Source organism: Argentina silus (assembly GCF_951799395.1).
Source record: "Argentina silus genome assembly, chromosome: 3".
NCBI lineage: Eukaryota > Metazoa > Chordata > Actinopteri > Argentiniformes > Argentinidae > Argentina > Argentina silus.
In genome coordinates, this window is record NC_139657.1 from 12,132,484 (window position 1) to 12,152,128 (window position 19,645).

At 45.4% G+C, this 19,645-nt stretch overlaps 1 protein-coding gene across 1 annotated transcript in view; it reads left to right on the plus strand.

Annotated features, from left to right (window-relative positions):
• Positions 1-1,878: 1,878 nt before the first annotated feature.
• The window catches only part of smad6b (SMAD family member 6b), a 25,569-nt gene continuing 7,802 nt past the window's right edge, over positions 1,879-19,645 (plus strand). Inside the window, exons 1-3 of the mRNA XM_083666743.1 lie at positions 1,879-3,356; positions 7,777-7,833; positions 8,803-8,880. Of these exons, the coding sequence (XP_083522869.1) occupies positions 2,561-3,356; positions 7,777-7,833; positions 8,803-8,880 (931 nt within the window). The 5' untranslated portion in view covers positions 1,879-2,560. The remainder of the gene's footprint in view (positions 3,357-7,776; positions 7,834-8,802; positions 8,881-19,645) is intronic.

Below are 19,645 nucleotides of genomic sequence, written 5' to 3' on the forward strand. Positions count from 1 at the left end.
CACAATGACTAAATATTGTACATATTATGATAACTATTACTATTAAAAATAAAAACAATAGTACTGATAACGTAGTATTATACATATTTTGATTATCATTGTTGGTATTGTTCCTAATGTTAGTATTATTGTTGCTAGAATTATTCTGATCATTTTTATCAGTAGTCGTTATAATGGTAGTAGTAATAGTAGCAGTAGTACTAGAAGGTACAGCAGTATGTGTTCCATATTACCCTGCAATTATCCAATGCTGCCAGGATATGTTATTCTCAGAGTAAAATCAAACACAGGTAGTGGAATTCACCTGATCTAGCTCATATCAGGTACAAGCACATTACTGTATCCCCTATAGAAGTAATTACAGTAGTGAAATTACCTTTGTCCACATGCTAGTAAGTAGGAAATTAAATTCCTCAACAAATTATTACTATAGGCCTTTCCCTTTTTTCAACCAGGTATTTCCTATCTTTTTTCCACCAGGTATTTCCTATCTTTTTTCCACCAGGTATTTCCTATCTTTTTTCCACTAGGTATTTCCTATCTTTTTGACAGTCAATTGCATAGTAAAGCACTGTTAACTAACACGGTGAGACTACTCTTTACCCGGCCTAGCAGGCTCTTGTAAGTGGCTGAAATTCGCACCCAAATGAGGGGCCCTTGCGCGTCATGAGGTCATTGGATGGAATTTGTGGGCTTCCCGCTCCAGTGAAAATTCCTTGTGTGCAGGTAACGTGTTCCCGCGCCACAATGGCTAATGCTCAGAGAGATGCCAAAATGTGCGCAATGGTCACTGCAGTCATGTCCCTTGTCACCACAAAAAAATACACTCACTGAACACTTTATTAGGAACACCTGTACACCTTCTCATGGTGGAGGTGGTGTAATGGTGTGGGGAATGTTTTCTTGGCATACTTTGGGCCAGTTAATACCAATCAATCATCGCTTGAATGCCACAGCCTGTTTGAGCATTGTTGCTGACCATGTGCATCCCTTCATGGCCACAATTTACCCATCTTCTAATGGCTACTTCCAGCATGATAATGCACCATGTCACAAAGCAAAAGTCTTCTCAAACTGGTTTCATGAACATGACAATGAGTTCAGTGTTCTTCAGTGGCCTTCCCAGTCACCGGATCTGAATCCAATAGAACACCTTTGGGATGTGGTAGAGCGGGAGATTCACAGCTTGAAAGTGCACCTGAAAAATCGGCAGGAATTGCGTGATGCAGTCATGTCATCATGGACCAGAATCTCAAAGGAATGTTTCCAACATCTTGTGGAATCAATGCCACAAAGAATTGAGGCTGTTTTGAGAGCAAAGGGAGGCCCTACCCAGTATTAGTATAGTGTTCCTAATAAAGTGCTCAGTGAGTGTATATTCAGCAGGCTCTGTGTAAAATTAAAGGTGGGGGCACGTTGCTTATGTTGTAAAAGTGTTCTTTTGGTGTTTATGTTTTATATGTAAAACTAGTTAAATCTGGTAGCCTATACAATGGTAGAGTGGAGATAAGTTTTAAGAGACTGAACTTAAAATAAGAGGTGGATGTTACGCCTTTAAGAGTTAAGAAACTTGAAACCTTGTTTGCGCAACAATCAGTGCAGCTCACAGCCGCCAAAGTGTCTAGACTAGCACATGATGGTAGTCAGCCAATGGCTCCATCGCTCTCCTCGGGGGCCCCGTGTGTGTGTGTGTGTGTGTGTGTGTGTGTGTGTGTGTGTGTGTGTGTGTGTGTGTGTGTGTGTGTGTGTGTGTGTGTGTGTGTGTGTGTGTGTGCGTGCGCACGAGCGAGCGCGTCCGTGTGTGTGAGAGCGAGAGAGAGAAAAAAAGAAAAAAAGAGAGAGAAACGGAGAAAGAAAGAGATCTGGGCTGCAGTTTGACTAGATCTGAACACGGAACCAGGAGCGCATTTCAGCCTAGGGATTGATCCTTTTCTAGCTTCAGCTCACATGGATATTTTGGGATTGTAAAAGGAGTGCGCTAAGATATTGAGAAGACGACAGGGATCATGATTTTTTAGAGGATTTCCTTGGGATTAAATCGCTTCGAAGTGTCTCATTCATGTTCTTCGTGCCGGTTTAGAATAAGAGATCTGAGAGAGTTTCAAAGTCCGAAACTATAACGAGTCGGCGAGCGGTTTGGTCTCTGTAGTTGCCTTGTATTAAGACACGACAATTAGTCCTATATAGTTTATATCATCTTATGTTATCATGTGCACAGTATAGTTGGTTATCATTTTAGAATCGTAGCGTACATAAACAATTCATCCCATATGGTCAGGAACAGAAATAACAGTTTTGCATACTTTTGACAACATTCTCAGATGAATGCATTTTGATTTCCATGTTGCAGTGCATTTATTGTGGCCATTTGTTGTTTTAGATGCAACAATATAGCCTCGAATCTAATGTTGCGGTTTGGCCACCAATGTTCATCAGTCGGCTGTGCATGCACTGCACGGCATTCGAGAAACATTAATGTTGTACGACGACTTTAAAAGTATCTGTATTGCTCGGATATCTGAACAGAAATAAAAACCCATATAGATTTTTAAATTGTCGTATGTTCAGGACGAAACGCTCAGGTCTTGTGCGGCGACTCTGGAGAAGCCGTTTGATTCCAGATAAAGAGGGGGAAGATGGAAATGGCAAAACTAGCGAGGGGTGTAGGGACGATCTGTTCGGCAATAACCCAGAAAAAATTCCCAAAACGGAGCTCAGACCGATGACCCCTAGCGGGTCGCTTGTAGGGGACTTAGGGGGAGTGTGTACCCGGAATCCCGCTGAGAGCAGCGGCTTGGGGGTCACTTCGGACCAAGATGGGGGTGCGATGTGTGTCCAGGAGCAGGGAAGCCCCCGCTCCGTGCAGGACAGTGAATGCAGGACAGTGACGTGCTGTTTATTTAAAGATCGGGACCACTCTGAACCTAGAGGTCCAGAGACGGCCCAGGGTCGGGAACCAGGGTCCTGTCACTTTGTGCTGAGGAACCTTGGGCCACGGGACACCGGTTCTCCTGATGCGCAAGAGGCAAAGCCTCGCTCGGTATTAGAGCAAGAACTCAAAACCTCCACATATTCGCTTTTGAAAAGGCTAAAGGAGAAAACGCTGGATACCTTATTAGAGGCCGTGGAGTCCAGAGGAGGGATGCCGAGCGACTGTGTTATGGTGTCGCGGACAGAGCTGCGGTTGGGCGGCCATATGGCATCCCCACAGCTCCTTGTCTGTAAATTGTATCGTTGGTCCGACCTGCAGCACACAGCCCAGCTCAAACCGCTCTGTGAGTGTAAGAGCTTTGGGGCACTGGACAGTCCGGCGGTATGCTGCAACCCCTATCACTACAGCCGACTCTGTGGGCCAGGTAAGAACACCTGCTCATGGGCGCAGGGATGAAGTGCTCAAACACATCCCTATCCACACCGCATCTGTTTGAATTTTCACCGGAAATTATCGCATGATATAGTATTACAATCTTTTGCAATTCATTCCTTCTCCTATGATCTGTCTGAATAATTAAGCCTATAGTGATTCCTTCTGTTCACTGAAGCAGTATTTTCCCTTTCCATTCACCATATTCACCATTCAAACCTGTGATTCTCACACACTAGGCTATTTTACTGTGTAATACCATGGTCATACATTGCCGCATAAGTATCAGAAAGTTGGAGAGGCCCTCAAAAACTTTCATGAAATGTTGGTGTTATATAAGTAGAATTAAGGTGACTTTTAGAGTCTTAGGACTACATTATTATCCAGGTAAGGAGTTTGATCATTTGATATCCCATTAGTCATTTTAAAGTTATTCCAAAACGTTATTTTAAACCAAAGCAAGAACTGGGTTATAGAAGTAAAGTTTACAAAGGTGGAGGCGGGCCTTGAAGCTAAAGTTGGTGATTCATGTAGTTATTCCTTGCATGTAGGAGTTGTCAGAGGTGGCTTTCACTGCCAGTATTGATTACTGAGGTCATTAAAACCACAAGGTGAACAATAATCATTATCATCTCACCTCTTGTAACTTGAGGGAAGTGGGTCAAGGTACATTTGAGACACCATGAGAGGGAGGGACATCAGTCAGTCCAGAGGAATCATTCAGGTATGGTGGGTTAAATAGTGGGGTACTTGGTCCTACTCACCTACTATTCATTAGATTATAAATCAAGTATTTGACAAAGTTCAGACGATATGTCATTTGTGTGGAACCAAATCACAGACACACCGTTTACATACACAAGGCCTGAAGATAACAATTACCTAGCTACTACATGATATCTGTTTTCATCAAGCCAAAGATAACTTGATTTATAGCTACAGTGCTACACAAGTAATTGTAGCCCCCTGTGAGAGTAGAGTACTCTGGCTTTTGCAAGAGTTTATGGTACAAGCTTTTCCCTGTAACACGCTTTCTATTCTGCAGGATCATCGGTTCAAGCTCTGCTCCTGTTGTTCTCCTTCTGTAGTCTGCATCAGTAGGATGATGCTCTAGTCCTTCAGGCCTTTGTTGGAAGCATGCCCTTGTTTATTTGGGATATTGTGCCAGGTAGACTTCTCCCGCTAAGGAGGAGAATGGTGAAACATGCTTGTATCTGTCAGTGTTATGGCCTCTGCCAAGATGTCTGAACATTAAAGGGATAGTTCACCCAAATTCCAAAGTCACATATTTGTCTCCTTACCCTGAAAGGAGTCTATGGACATGAACATACTTCAATCCACACTTTAGTTCTGTTTATCTTGGCAATTCTGTAATTTGGGTGAACTATCCCTTTAATGGCACAAGGGAGCAAAAGGGATCAATTTGTGTTATTGTTATGCAGGAGGCCTAGGCCTGCATCTTCCTGAAAATCAAATTCAGCATTGTAGCCTTACTAGCCTACAGTATCAGCCAACCAACGTCATACCATGTTGGCCTAGTGAATGCTTTTTGGCAGAGTTAGACTTTAGTTGGCAAACCTTTGACATTCGGCCACTCGACCCCACTAACCCGAGGACCACGTGCATTATCGTGTGTAAAGATGCGAGCCTCAGTATTTCTGTCTCCCCACTGGCACAGGGGTTGGATTTTCCATAACATCCGCGTTCAGTGGAGCCAGCTGGCTGTGACATGCACTTCACAGTCACAAGTCCAGCGATATCAGAATTGATTGTGCACAAGTGTGGGAAATCAATGTTGTATACAGAAGATGTTCCCTAGGCTACTTTCCTTGATAAGCTGAAGTCAACCTCCATTCACAGCCATTGCTGTTACATTTGATTGGTTATTAGGCTCTGAAGTACGAGGAAAAATCGAAATGGTTCTCTCCAGCAGGTGGATGAGAGACCACGTTGTAGGCTGCTTTCACCTACAGCAACAAGATATATTGTGTAGGGGGGGTGTCTACCCTTTATTGGGACCCAAGCTCGTAGTAGGCATAGCTCACACGCGCTCATGCGTGTCCCGATAGAGCTGGTATTTCTTTCATGCTATTCAAGAAAGGGGCGCCTACGATAGAGAAACTTGATCACTGGTTTTGACTTAGTTATACATAGGAAGAACTACCTTTTTGGTGCAGCCTTATGTAATCACATATGCAACTTTTGTATTACACATCACTTTTTTGTCTTGCGGACAACATTGTTTTGCACGTCTCCCTCTCCAGATGAAGGTGCCATGTCAGGTAACGATTGTAGTAGGCTAATATTTAGTCTATGTTACTTTTCAATCTTAACAATTCTCAAATATGAGGAAAATCAGTGACAAGAATATAGTGTTTGATGATTTTAGCTGGTTTTCCAGTCTGTTTGGCAACTGATGTTATATATCATAACAGTATACAGTATCAGTATAGGGTCAGGCTGTAGCCGGCTACTGTTATGATATATAACATAAGTTGCCAAACAGACTGGAAAACCAGCTAAAATCATACAGGGTCAGGCTGTAGCCGACACTAGGAGGTTCATACTTTGAGAGGTACAGAAGTCAACTGAGAGGCACGTAGCTTGCCCACTTGTTCATTTTCCCCTCCACATCGTCTTGTTTCTCAGGGTATTTGCTTTAGCAAGACCACAACTGTTTCCTTGAATATGATTTCAAATATAATTCTGATATTCTTTATTATAATTCTTCTCATGAATGATTCTTTTAATGATGATTGTTCTTCTCATTTAAATCATTAAGACTCTGTTTTGCAAATATGGAAAATGCATAATGAAGTATAATCATAGTTCGTCAGCATAACCGTTCATATCGTAACTAATCATAACTAATATGTCATCATATCTGTGACCTCATAATCTTATCATGCAGTTTGTATTATAGACGGTACAGACCTTTCTGAACCGTACAGGGGGGCCACTCTATGTGTTCCCCTCGTTTATTAGATAAATCCCCTATGAAATCAAATGGCCTCATGGATACCTACCCATTTTCACCCATGGTATTCAAAACCCCCCACACATGTCTTTTACCCCTGAACTAGCAACCCAACTAACTACCAAACAAATGTCTTACCCTGGAAAGTAATCTACTTTAGCTCTATTCAGCTTGCTAGCTTGTCACCCTAATCATTTTATAACATAAGTTGGTTAAGTTGTAATTACTAAGTTATTAAGTTAAAAGCCAACTGGGTTACACCAGCAGCATAGCAGTTCTATTGCAATCATAAATCTCAATATTGTAGACGCTTTTGCACAAATATTATAGTCACAAACCTTTACACAAATATTGTAGGCACAAAATCTCAAGCATTTGTTTGATTTAACATGTTCGTTGCAATGTTACTTGTAGTAGACAAGTCGGCTACAAGATTTAAAGTGTAAAATGCAGAAAAGCCAGCAGTGTTAAAGGTGAAAAGAACTTTTACATTTTAAATGGACCAAACCCCCTTTTCCTTTTCTTTTATTTGGTCAGGCATTATGCCTTTGAAATGAGATCAGTTTCAAGTTGCGCTTTAAAAGCCCTTTTGTCCTAAGGAGGTCCCCTCATGCTATTTAGGTGAAGGAGGGGTGATAATATACAGTTTGCATACTACTGGCGCCAGACTGACTAGCTGTGTATCTGAGTGACTGAGTTCGGATCCTGGCAATTACTGCCGCCACTCTTAAAGGACCCGCTGCTATTATGCTTTTCTCCTTCCCTTCTACCCTGTAGGCGAGGTCACTGTCTGTTCAGAAAGTTTTCTCTCTCTCAGTTTTTTCCTTCTCCTCAGCTTTTCTCTCCATTTCCCCTTAGTTCTACTGAAGATCAAGTTTAGTGAACAGGAAATACAGACGTTGCAAACAAGACATAATGTTTTAGAATGGCTTATCTGTCTTACCATCTTACTGTGTAAAAAACCTTGTGGTAGAGTATTGCACTCAATTTAACTATGCAGCTATTGCTTTTTCATTCATACTTTTTTTTTCTTTTCTAATCTAAAAGTGTATGTAGACCTAGTTGTTCAGATGCCTTTACATATTTTGAAACATTTAGTATGAATGTTGTGTATGATTTACCAGAAAAATTATTTAAATTAAAATAAATACATAAGTAAGAGGTTTTTCCTGTGAGACTACAGTCAATTATTACAATAGTACCTTTATAGAGCAGTTATAAGAAATGTGTTCATTTTGGTGTTGTTTGAAGTAGAGAGCTTCAATCTTCTGCATACCGTTATTGCATGTGGATATACAAAGCATTATCTCTCATAGCAAGTGACCAAAATCTAACCATTAGTTAAATGATAGAAACTTTGGACATTATTATGTGTAGACCAGGGATGTGGTGCACTCCTTTGACAGGCTCTTGACATGAATGTTTTGTGTTTCAGAGTCACCCCCACCCCCATACTCAAGGCTTTCCCCCAACGAAGAACACAAGCCACTGGGTAAGTCAGACACAGAGAGACACACAGCACAGGTGCCTCTCTTATATACACATTGTGCTCCCACCTTGGATTTGAAAAAACGTATTCTGTTAAAACTGCCTATTGTGGTTTAAATGACACGTGTGTGCTGTTCCAATGACAACATTTGTCAGATTATAAAACACATTGTAACCTGGTCATGTAATGAAGCCAACTCAAATGCTACTCTCTGGTTGAATCCCTGGCCTAGCCAGAGTATGGGGGTGGGGTAGGGTGGGGTGGGGGTGTGGGTATGTGTGTGTGTGTGTGTGGGGGGGGGGGGGGGTGGTAATTAGGCACAGTGACTGGGAATTTGTGCAGTAGCTTTGAGCTGAGACTTAGGCCAGGCAGCGAGCGGCGTACTGTCAGCCTGCCAGACGGAGCCAGTGTGGGCTGTTTGTGGTGAAGGCTGCTGGAGCCTGGCTCTGCTATAGCTGGGGCTCTGGTGGGACTGCCTCCCTGGCCCTGCCACAGGGCTGAGCACCGCTGGGGTTTGTGTGTGTGTGTGTGTGTGTGTGTGTGTGTGTGGGGGGGGGGGGTCTTCTCCAGGCTCAGGCCTGACTAGTGGAGGTGGAGGTGCTTAGTCAGCCAACACTGCTGGGTGAAAGGTTACTGTCCTTGATGGAGGGGGGGGGGGGGGGGACATCGGGGAAGGTGTTACCGTCATAACTTACTCTTGAACTAACCCTCCATTCAAACGCAGTTTTGCCAGCTGAGAGGATAATTTAGAATGGCACTCGTCTTATTATTAGATTATTAGAATATTAGATTATTAGAGAATACATAGAAGTGAGTGTGTCTTGAGAGTTGCCATGTTGTTCCCCAGTGAAGCACATGCCTCAGCTGAGATCCGTCCATTGTTCTCGTGATGAATGAGAGCTGAGGGAAGGAGCTGTGTGACGGGAGATGAGAAACTCATTCCTCTTGTGTTCGTGCTCTCTCTCTCCGCAGATCTGTCAGACTCCACATTGTCTTACACTGAAACGGAGACGGCCAGCTCACCAAACGTCACGCCGGGGGAATTCTCAGGTGAGTGTCTACCACGACGTTGTCGCTACAACAGGCTTAGAAGGCTTTCTCCATCAGGGCAGAGGTGGAAAAGTACAGGCCCACTCACTGTGTCTCCTAGCGAGGTCAGAGGTTAAACTCCATCGTCAACCATGCCTAGCCATTGGTCTACGGCTACCTTTTCGGTATGGGGTGTGAGGAAAGTTTTCTAAGTGGAAAGAAGTGTCCAAATCATTTGAGCCTATGGAACAATGTCCTTTGCGTTTGCTATTTTCAGACTTGCCTATTTATGTCAGAAATGATGACTCCAAACAGAGCGTGTTCCCTGTTCAAACAACATATTGTGCCTTTTGCCCTTTGGTGGCCTTGTGCTGGCTGTGTGCGTGTGTTTCCCTGCGTACAACTCCCAGGCTGAATAATAGGCGCCATGAATCACAGTCTTATCACAGTTCTCCTCTGGCTCACCCAGACTACACATCTCACATATTTAGATTTAGGGATAGTAAGTCACAGATCTTCCTCCGGTTTCGTTTTTATGAGTACTTTATGAGTATTGCATCAGCCTGTTTGGCTTTGAAATGGTTAAAGCAAGCACAGGAAAAAAAGAATGTACTTTCTACAATCCCTTGCAGTCGTAGTCTATGGTCATGGAGTGGTGTTTGGATAAATGCGCAAACTTTGCAGGTAATTTGGTTTTTATGTTGTGCTTTACTCCTCCTCATTAAAGGCCATTAGGAGCAGTGCGAGCTGTGGAGATAAAGGTTTCATTGTGAGTGGTGCAGAGGTTCAGTGGGGCGTGCGCATTGGCCACAGAGCTGGCCTCCCCTCCTCTGTTTTTCTTTCAGAAATATTTGAGTGGGATCAAACTGTAATAAGATCCAAGCTCGCTCGGAAACACACACAAGCACATACTCACAGTGACACACACACACGGACACACACACACACACACGCACACACGCACACACACACACACACACACACACACACACACACACACACACACACACACACACACACACACACACACACACACACACACACACACACACACACACACACACACAGCTCTATCTAGCCAGGGCTGTAAGTGGGCTGTAGGGAGGGGTGGGCTTTGGGGAAGTTGCTCCTGTGAATGGGGCCACACCAAAGGAAGCGAGCAGAAACAGTCCCGTCCTCTGATTTGAAATGAAACACTCCCTTCTCATGGCATACAGTCAACATGCCTCTCTCTCTCTCTTAAAAAAAAAAAAAAAAAAAAAAACTGGAGCCACAGTTTGCATGCATAGTATCAGGTTCATGCAGAGTGGGAATCAGAGCCCTCGTTTTGGGCCGGGGTGGGGGGGGGGGGGGGGGGGGGGTTGGTGGAGCAGCATTTCCTGTGCTCGGGCCTGGCCGGGGCCTCCGAGGCCTGGCCATGTGGACACTGCCCTGGTTGACATGGCTACCTGGCTGGCAGTGAAGTATTCAGTCAGCCCAGCGCCCCCCTCATCTCCCATACGCACGCTGTCACTACCTCAGCATGGCCCGGCGACACTCCCTGAGTCAACAAATGAGGGGCTTGTCAGAACGCGCACCACAATTCCTGGGAGACTGTGGTGAGGAGGGAGGATCTAGACATGCAGGGTTTCTATTTCCTTCCACTGCTGCTGCTGTTGCTGCTGCTGCTGCTGCTGCTGCTGCTGCTGCTCAAGTTGTCCATGTCACCCTCACGTGGCCTGTGGAGGAGAATGCTCTATGGGACTCTGCAGACTAGCCTCTTGAGAAGAAGTGTGGATGGGTCCAAAACAGGTGAAACTCTCTTATCATGAAGAGACCTGAGAGTGTCTTCTGTGGTACATGCCTCTGTTCCATGGTGTCTAACTCAGGGCCAGGGTACCAGCATAGGGCCCAGAGCCTGAATGTCTCCCCATACAGCCTGTTCTGTTCACTAGTAATGTGCATAATGCAATTGGTCTGATTATCCTATTTAGCCTATATCGCCGACCCAGAGATGACACGAGAGATCCAGTAGATCCCCCTTCCCATCCAGCCCTTCCTTCACAGCTACAGACTACAGAGAGAGAGAGAGAGAGAGAGAGAGAGAGAGAGAGAGAGAGAGAGAGAGAGAGAGAGAGAGAGAGAGAGAGAGAGAGAGAGAGAGAGAGGGCTGTAGGCGTGTATGTGGTCTTCTCTCTCCACCCTCATGCAGAAACAAGTAAGGCTCTTAAAAGCAAGGCTAAGGGGCACTGGGTGGGGGGTAGCCAAATATACAACCACAGTGTGCAGCCTGGGGCTACAGAAATACCCACTCTAAACATTCTCCTCTGTGGAACAATGGCAGAGGAACACATAGGAACTGGTTGGTTTGGTAGAAGCTCGCTCCACCACTTGAAAGTCAAGATTTATGCCTTTATCTAAAAGGAACAGAAGGACTCTTCTTCCTCCTTTGTTTTCAGACTAAATCTATTCGATTGGATATACACAAAAATGTCTGTGAACATTTTGTTGTGAACTGCTTTAGCATAGACAGTTTTGAACATTCTAACTGTTTCATCTAGGTTTTTGGGGGACATTCTGGAATACTCCCTGTGCTTGGATATTATCAACAACATTTATTTTCACTTAGTAGCTTTACCTCATGACATTGTACCAGTGGAGGTAGAAATCGGAGGACGGGCTCATTGTAATGCATGGAATGGAATAAGGTGGAAGGGTATCAAACACCAGCCTCTGCTGCTTTATACAGTATGCTAGTCAGAAAGACAACCCTGGTGACCCTGCCTTATGGCTGCTCACATCTAATGACCTGGGCCGGTGTCAGTGTTAGCGTCGGGCCTTGTCTTGTGTGCTTCCGCATGTACAGTACAGTGGCCTATGTACTGTATGTGTGGGGGTCTGAGCCTGCGTCTGTGTTGTGTCTCTCAGTCAGACCAGACAGCACACCTGTTTCCTCGCGGCCTGGGCCTGGGCGTGTGGACATCAGAGTCGTGCCCTTTGAAGCAGGTCTCATTGCTTCCTGTATGACCGTCTGATGTGGGTGTGTTTCCCCCCTACACATGGACTTTATTATATCAATCACATTGTCTCAGACATGAGGGACTCTTTATGTTTGTCATTCCTAGATGACAATGCCTGTTCTGAAGCACTCCAGCCATGAGTGAGAGCGGGCCTGGAGTGAATAGGTCTGATCCACACTTATACACACTAATGTCATGATGAGTAATGTGCGAATGAGTGTTCAAAGCACAGGATGTTTGTTGTATGTTAGTCATACAGTCATAGTGGAGTTAAAGTGTGTGATAACGCTGATGATGATACTGTAACTGTATATCGTAGGGAGTGAAGCCTGATACTGGCCTGTCTTTGTGGGTCCAGTTGGTGACTGTCCAGCCTTCAGTGTGGTGTCATGTCATCTGGCTCCAGAATGCCCACATGCTTCATCATTCATCAGAGGATGTGTCCTTAATCAACCCATTGGAATTTGTCAATGTAACAGTATGTGCGTGTGTGTGTGTGTGTGTGTGTGTGTGTGTGTGTGTGTGTGTGTGTGTGTGTGTAACTGAGAGGTGACATTATAGTTGGGAATGGTGGGCCACTGCATATCTGTCAACCGTTATGAGGAGACAGCAGTGTCATCCGAGAACTAACTGTCAATGTGAACCCAGTCACCTGGAGGAGTGACCCGGGGCCACGTAGAGTTATTGTCCTGTTTTATTTCCCTCTTTTCCTCTCTGTCCTGAGAAAGTCGGAAAATTGGATGGAACGCGTGGAAAGATTCAAGGTTGCCAGACGTGGAGGACACAGAGTGCTGTTGCTCTTAGTCAGTGGAGGGGTGGGTGGGGGGGGGGGGGGGGGGGAGAGGGCACCAGCATGTAGTCAGGGCCCACATCCAGGATTGATACTCTGCTCTCACTAGAGCCACCTCAGTCTCCGTGGCATCCCTGTGTCAGATGAGGTCTGTCAGTGGTCCATTGTGATATTGACTGCCTTGTTGTTCTAGGCACTGTTACTGTTGTTCCAGGCAGTTCCAGTGGCTGTAGACAGATAGGTAGAGGCTTTGCTGTGTCAGTTGTGGACCAGAGCATTCAAGGAAGCCAGTAGAATGAGTCCTTTTCTGAGCACTCAAATAGGCACTACCTACTACAAATGTTTTTTGGGTGATTTTTTAAATAAAAAAGTGAAATTCCTTCCTTACATTCGTATGTACATGCACGTGCGCTCTCATTCACCCATGCATGCATGCATGCACACACACACACACACACACACACACACACACACACACACACACACACACACACAAACACACACTTGTGTGTCTAGTATGTCAGAATGAGCCTGCACAGGGCTTCGTCTTCCCATTCCCACACTGTGTGAAAGACAGTGGAAATGCATGGAACAATTAGACAGTGTAATCAAGGCATGTGATGCTGCTCTTGATTAGTGCTGATTAGATTGCAGCCATAGATGTTAAGCTGCCTCAAAAGGCATGTGATTCCTCTGCCTCGCCTCGGCCTGATTAGATTGCATATAGACTTCTGAAAATAGCTTGATTGTACTTCTGATTTCTTTTGCACTGTTTGTTACACTCCTTTGATGTTAGGTCATGTACTTCAGTTGGTAAGACTTCACATTAAGCTGCCCCCATGCTGTGTGTAGTGACATGTGATTACCCTGTCGCAACATTCTAGTCACATGTTGTCATCTAGTACTGTCATTTTGGTAATTACATGAAGTTGTGTCGGCTTATTACACAGGTGGAGTAAGGAGCAGTCCTTATTCTACTTGCGTTATAACACATGTACAGTGAAATGTAAAGTCATTTGAATACAATGTTGTTGCCAGAGTAATGGCATAGTTACTACACAGGTAAAGGTGTAACTATGTAAAGTATGACAAATGCATTAACCTGAGTCCCTGATGAAAACGTTTTAGCCAGCCTTCAGCTGTGTTTTAAGTTGCACTCTGTTTGGTCCCCGCTGAGGTAAAGCGGGATGCCTGGGTGACATCATTTGGTTGACATCATTTACAACACACCCTCACTGATTCATTGAAGGTGAACACACCACACAACACTCACGACACTGGAAGTATCACACGGAATGGAACACACTGTACTTTTTGGGACTTTTGTCCCTGAGACATTGTGGATTGTTGAAGAACATTGTGCTGGTAGTAACCCTGTAGTGGTGCTGTATAGAGAGCTAATGTAGTGCCACCAAAGCCAAGTGTCTGTCGAGGTTACACCCCTTAGCTGTGCAAAACGATTACAGCGTGTGGCCTTTTACCACGTGCCACATTGGACGCCCAGAGATTACAGTGTGGGCCTCTTTCCGTGTGCCCCATTTGGACGTTCAGAGATTACAGCGTGGGTCTTTTTGAGCGTTGGCTATCTTGTCGGCAGAACATCTCAGCAAAGGACTATCCAAGCGTATGCCTATGAAAGTGCACAGAACCGCAGCTACTCTGCAGTATTTTATTTGATTTAAAAGGGCTGTTCTGAAAGAAGTCACCACCAACTCATCAAAGCGCTGCACAACCTCAAGACAAAAGGACGGATGCGAGTGCGGGGAGCATCCTCAGGTTAAGGGCGAAGTTGGAGTCAGCTGTAACGCGATAACTCCAAGGGACAACGTTGGATTCGCTTCCAAAAAGCCTGGGTTAGGTCAAAGAAGCAGGCCCGACTGTGGCACCCAGGAAACACGGCCTGGAAGGCCTTCACAGCTGCTGTCTCCGTCAGGACCGCCTCTGGTTCCATCTCCGGCCTCAGGTTCCTCAGTGCACGGAACGCACTTCGTCAGAGTCAATACCGTTTACCCATTTTTTTTTTCTTCATGTTCTAAGGCCGTCTGAACCGTCGCTCCGATAGGCGACTGAGTGGTTTTGCGTGTGGATAGTTTTTTTTGCGTGTAGCCCCACACGAAAAAACCCCCAACCCACGCTGTAATCTCCTAACGTTGACACGGGGCACGCGGTAATAGGCCTCACGCTGTAACCAGTTTGCATGGCGAAAGGGTGACACCGCCTGTCTATGCTACATGCTCAGTTCAAATAGACATACACAGCCCCATGGAGTGACAAATGTATTAGTGATGGCCACCCCCCTCCCTCTAGCCTGTCAGCCCCCCTCCCCAACTCCCCCCCCCCCCCCCCCCAGTGCGGTGCAGGCAGGGCCCAGTCTCCCCCTGCAGCCTGGCACACGGCCTCAGGTTTCCACCGCAGCCCATAGCTTACCCAGCGCCTGCCCGCCCACACTCCCTCAGGAGCCCCAATGCTTCAGGATACGGGATGTGGAAATAATGTGACTCGAGTACTTCCACCCTGCCTCCAGAAATCAGGTTCTGCGGATTGTTTATTTGAGGGGAAGGAGGCCTCAGACAAACATCCTGTTTTAAAAAGCTGCCTGGGTTTTGTAGAAGCGCAGGGCGGTGAATTGCCCCTTTGACAGAGCGGGGGGAGGCTGAGGAATGTTAAAGAGAAGGCCAGCGTCGTTTGGGGCTGTGAGGGGCTCTCCTGACACGTTTGTGGTGTCCAGTCGGGGGTGGGGGGTTAGATGTACATCCTGGAGGGGATTGGGCTCCATACTCACCACAGTCTATACCCAGTGGATTCTTTCAAGTCACTGTGACTGTGACTGTCACTGCTTCCGTTTCCCCTTACATAACACACACACACACACACACACACACACACACACACACACACACACACACACACACACACACACATACACAGAGAAATGAGAGGGCTATTGATAACAAGAGATACTAGTTTTCATGTTTCTGCAGTGCATGGTGAGTCAGTTATGAAGTTTCTGTGTCCATGAGTAGTAGCGGCTCTGAGAACCTGAATACTCGTCACAACCGGTTTGCTAATTGATGATTGTGTGTGTGTGTGCATGCGTTCTTCCATTTGTGTGTGTGTGAGTGTGTGTTAGTGTGTGTGTGTGTGATGATATGGCTGTCAATCTACTGTATTGTCTCCCCTCTTTGTGGAACGACAATGAGATCTTGTGGATATTAGATTAGGTTTTTTTTATTTTTTTTCTCTTCAGGTTGTTTTCTAAGGATTTCAAGAAGTGAGGCATTCGGGAACGCTTGGTTTGGTAATACCGTTATCTCCTCAGACTGCACTGACTGTTTTGTGCAGGGAGAATGTGAGATACAAGTCCTCTTTTTCACATGGAACATTGATTTATCTGAGTAACATTGTGTTTGAGGAGAGTGTATAACAGGTGCTCCCTTTGACCTGGATGAGTGTGAACATTGAGTGTGTATTTTCCTTTATGTGTGTGTGGATTCAGAGTGGTAACTTGTGTAGAAGGACTGCTTTAGCAGCATGAGTCTTAGTGATGAGCTAGCCTGCCTGACCTCTACCTGGCGGATGAAAGCCATGCTAATCTTATTCAGTGTGAAGAGTTTGGCCTGAAACCCTTTAAAAGTCAACAGAAACTGGGCTGTTGGGTCCGGTATTTATTTGTCCCCTCTTGGCAGCCCTGTGTGGTGCCTGTGTCGGGTGTTAACAGCTGAAGGACTCACAGGTGAAGTTGCAGCCTGGCCTCTACAGTCTAAGATAGGGTTTATCTATAGTACAGTTCAACACACACACACACACACACACACACACACACACACACACACACACACACACACACACACACACATACAGTACGAGTCTGTGCTTACAGTGTGCAGTGAGCTCTGTATAGCTAGTCACCCAAGTCAAGGTAGCCATTGTTCATATTTAAGGATCCGTAATTCACTCAGAGTCGCAAAAATGAGGAGAAAACAAAACAAAACAGGACGTTTGCATAGGATATCGTTTTTTTTATCCCATATCCCATATTCTCCCTTAGCAAACAGTGGGGGTGAGCTAATCCTGTAGCGCGCCGCGTTCTAGGAAAGCTGCTGTTGCCATCTCCTCCACACCACACCACACCACACCACACCGCAGCGCACTGCCGGCCGCCTCCAATGGCACCATTCATTCAGCTCAGGGCACGGGGTTACGGCAACAAATAAAGAGCGCGCAATGCCATTAAAAATGTATGGAATGTCCAACTGTTAGTTTAGTGTTTTAGCGTGCCTTCTCCCAAGGCTGCGAGGGGGGAACAATACTCCATTTGATCCGGGCCACTGTAAATGCGCTCGGCTCGCAGCGCCTAGGGCCCAGGGGGATATCGCCTGCGGAAGAGATGCCAGTTGTGGATGCTGTTTTTATTTTTTGACCGGTTCACTTCGCCCACAATGATAAATCCAGAGACTGGCCCGGGCCAGCTATGATTTAGGCCTGTGGTCTGATTGCCGGCTAAAATAGATTTAAGAATGTTTTTCCCTTCCTCCCTGGAGGAGCATTGACAGTTGTGCCCGACCCTATCACCGTCAGTATTTTTAAAACTCGGAATAGCCGGCGCATTCTTTCAGTGTCCAGAATGCTGTGTGTGGATTAACTGTGGGGGCCCCATGTCATTCGACATCTCCACACAGCCCCCTCACGGCCACACAGCCACAGGCAGAGGGCAGGGACAGGGCCAGGCTCTCAGTGTGGATGTGGATGTTCCAGGTTGGAACAGTGTTCTGGCCTGGCTGCTTTTCTCCTAGGATGATCCATCCCTGGTGTGACAGCCCACTGACTTGGCCTGGGGCTGACACAGCACAGCCAGGACCTTCATCTTCTCCCAAACCATCACACACACACACACACACACACACACACACACACACACACACACACACACACACACACACACATTGATCTAATGGATCTATCCTCTTTCCACTCCTGTGTCCATACACATTCAAGCACACAGCTCTCAGTCTTTTGGTGTCAGTGTAAAAGGCTGGTTTGCTTTGCTTGTGTTTGATATGAAAATGTGATTAGTCAATGTCACTTTTGACTTCAAGATAGTCCAAGGTAAAGGATAGAGTATTGCAGTGACAATTCAGTTACAAATGTATGTTTATCTGCTTGTCCTATCTAGACTTTGTTTAAAAGCCTGTTGTTCCAAGGCATTATGCAGTGTCTCTTGTAGAGTGTTGGCGTATCTGGCTCAATGGCTGAGCTCAGTGGCTTGTCCAGGTACTGCACAGACACACTCCGGTGTGTTCTCTCATGTGTAGGAAGTGTTCTTGTGGCCTGTGGAAACACATTGAATAAACTGCACCTAGAAGTGAATGAGTTGGGAGTCATCAGGGTCATGATAACCTGTCGCAATATTCACTTGCTCAGTCAGTCAGCCAGTCAGTCGCTCAGTCAGTACAAACTCACTCACTCAATTTTGTACGCTGAAAATACATTTTTGACCATTTGTTAAATTTTTGGCGTATTGCCAAGATGTTTGTTTCTCAAAGCACCAAGAAAATCTGGATATATACTATCTAGTGTCCCTCTGCAGATTTAATCAAGAGCAAGAATGAGCAATTTGTCATGTAACTAGTTTCTTTCTGTGGTAGGGATGTACAAATCTCAAATCTAAGTGAAAATAATATTAGATTGTGCTCTACAGGCAAGATGATATCCATTTCTGTTGTGTGTGTTTAGTGATGCTGTATTTGTGTGCATGTCTCAGATCCTGGCTGTGCACCCCAGTACGTGCAGTCAGCCTGTCACATTTGAGGGTCGGGTTTAGATTAGAGGACTGGCTGTAGCTTCCCCCTCTTCCCCTCTTACTGACTGCCAGTTCGTAATTTACTTAATGAAATCCTGCCATTCCCTTTAGCTTCAAGATTCTTTGCAGATGTTGACAGGGAAGGACTTTATGAATTATTGGAAATGTTCGCTCTTTCGTCTTTCTTCGTCTTGTGAAACCGAGTTGTCAGAATAGAGTGGGGTTGGGAGTGTGTGTGTGTGGGTGGGGGTGGGGGGTGGGGGGTGGGAGTTGTCTTTGTTTGGGGAGCTAGTGTCTGGGTGCTGGTGGTAGAGGAGTGTGGGTTACAGCGCAGCGAGTGTTGTGATTGAAACAGAACTCTCATGCCACATTATCCTGACAGAACACATTCTCCTCACGGTCTCTGATCCACTGGGCCGATCAATAGGAAGGCATTGTTGGAGCGGAGACCATGTCTATCATAGCTGCTCCACCTTTGAGGCCAATGGTAACCAAATACCTGGCTTTCACCTTAAATTAGTGAGACTAATATAACTCTTAATAATAGAGTTCCTTGTTATTGTTCACTTGAAACCGTGCCCTCAACCTTACATGAGAAACTACCACAATTGGTTTCCTTCTTAGAATGAAGGGTTTGAACCCTCGAAGAGACAGAAGAGTACCAGGACAAGTATCTGGACTGAGATAATAATGAATGAATTTAAATGAATATCAATGAATACTAATCTTTGTCACATAGTCTCGATACTCGATGGAGAAACATTCAAAGTTTGGATTGTAAGCCTCAGCGTCAGGATCTTATTCAAGCAAAAATAAATCTCAGGCCACAAAAATAATGTTTGAATTGATATGAAGTGTGTGGGGGTTTCTTCTTTATTTCACATGGCCAACTTTATGTAACTGATTAAATACAATCTGACATTCTCACAGAGAAACCTGGCAGAAGAAGAAAATCTGTTTGCAGTTTTTAGTAATTCAAACGTTGAACAGAATTATTTGAGCAAAGGGGATGGGATATTTATCTTTTTTTTTGTACTACTTAGATCTCCTTGAGTTGGACAACAGGAGAGAGAAAGGTCTTGCTGCACCTCCCCCCGTTAGTCCTGACCAGAGTAGGAAGTTAGGAGGTACTGAGAAAGGGGGGAGTTCAGGAATGTACAGGGTCTCCTCTACAGCAACGCTCCAACCCACTTGGCC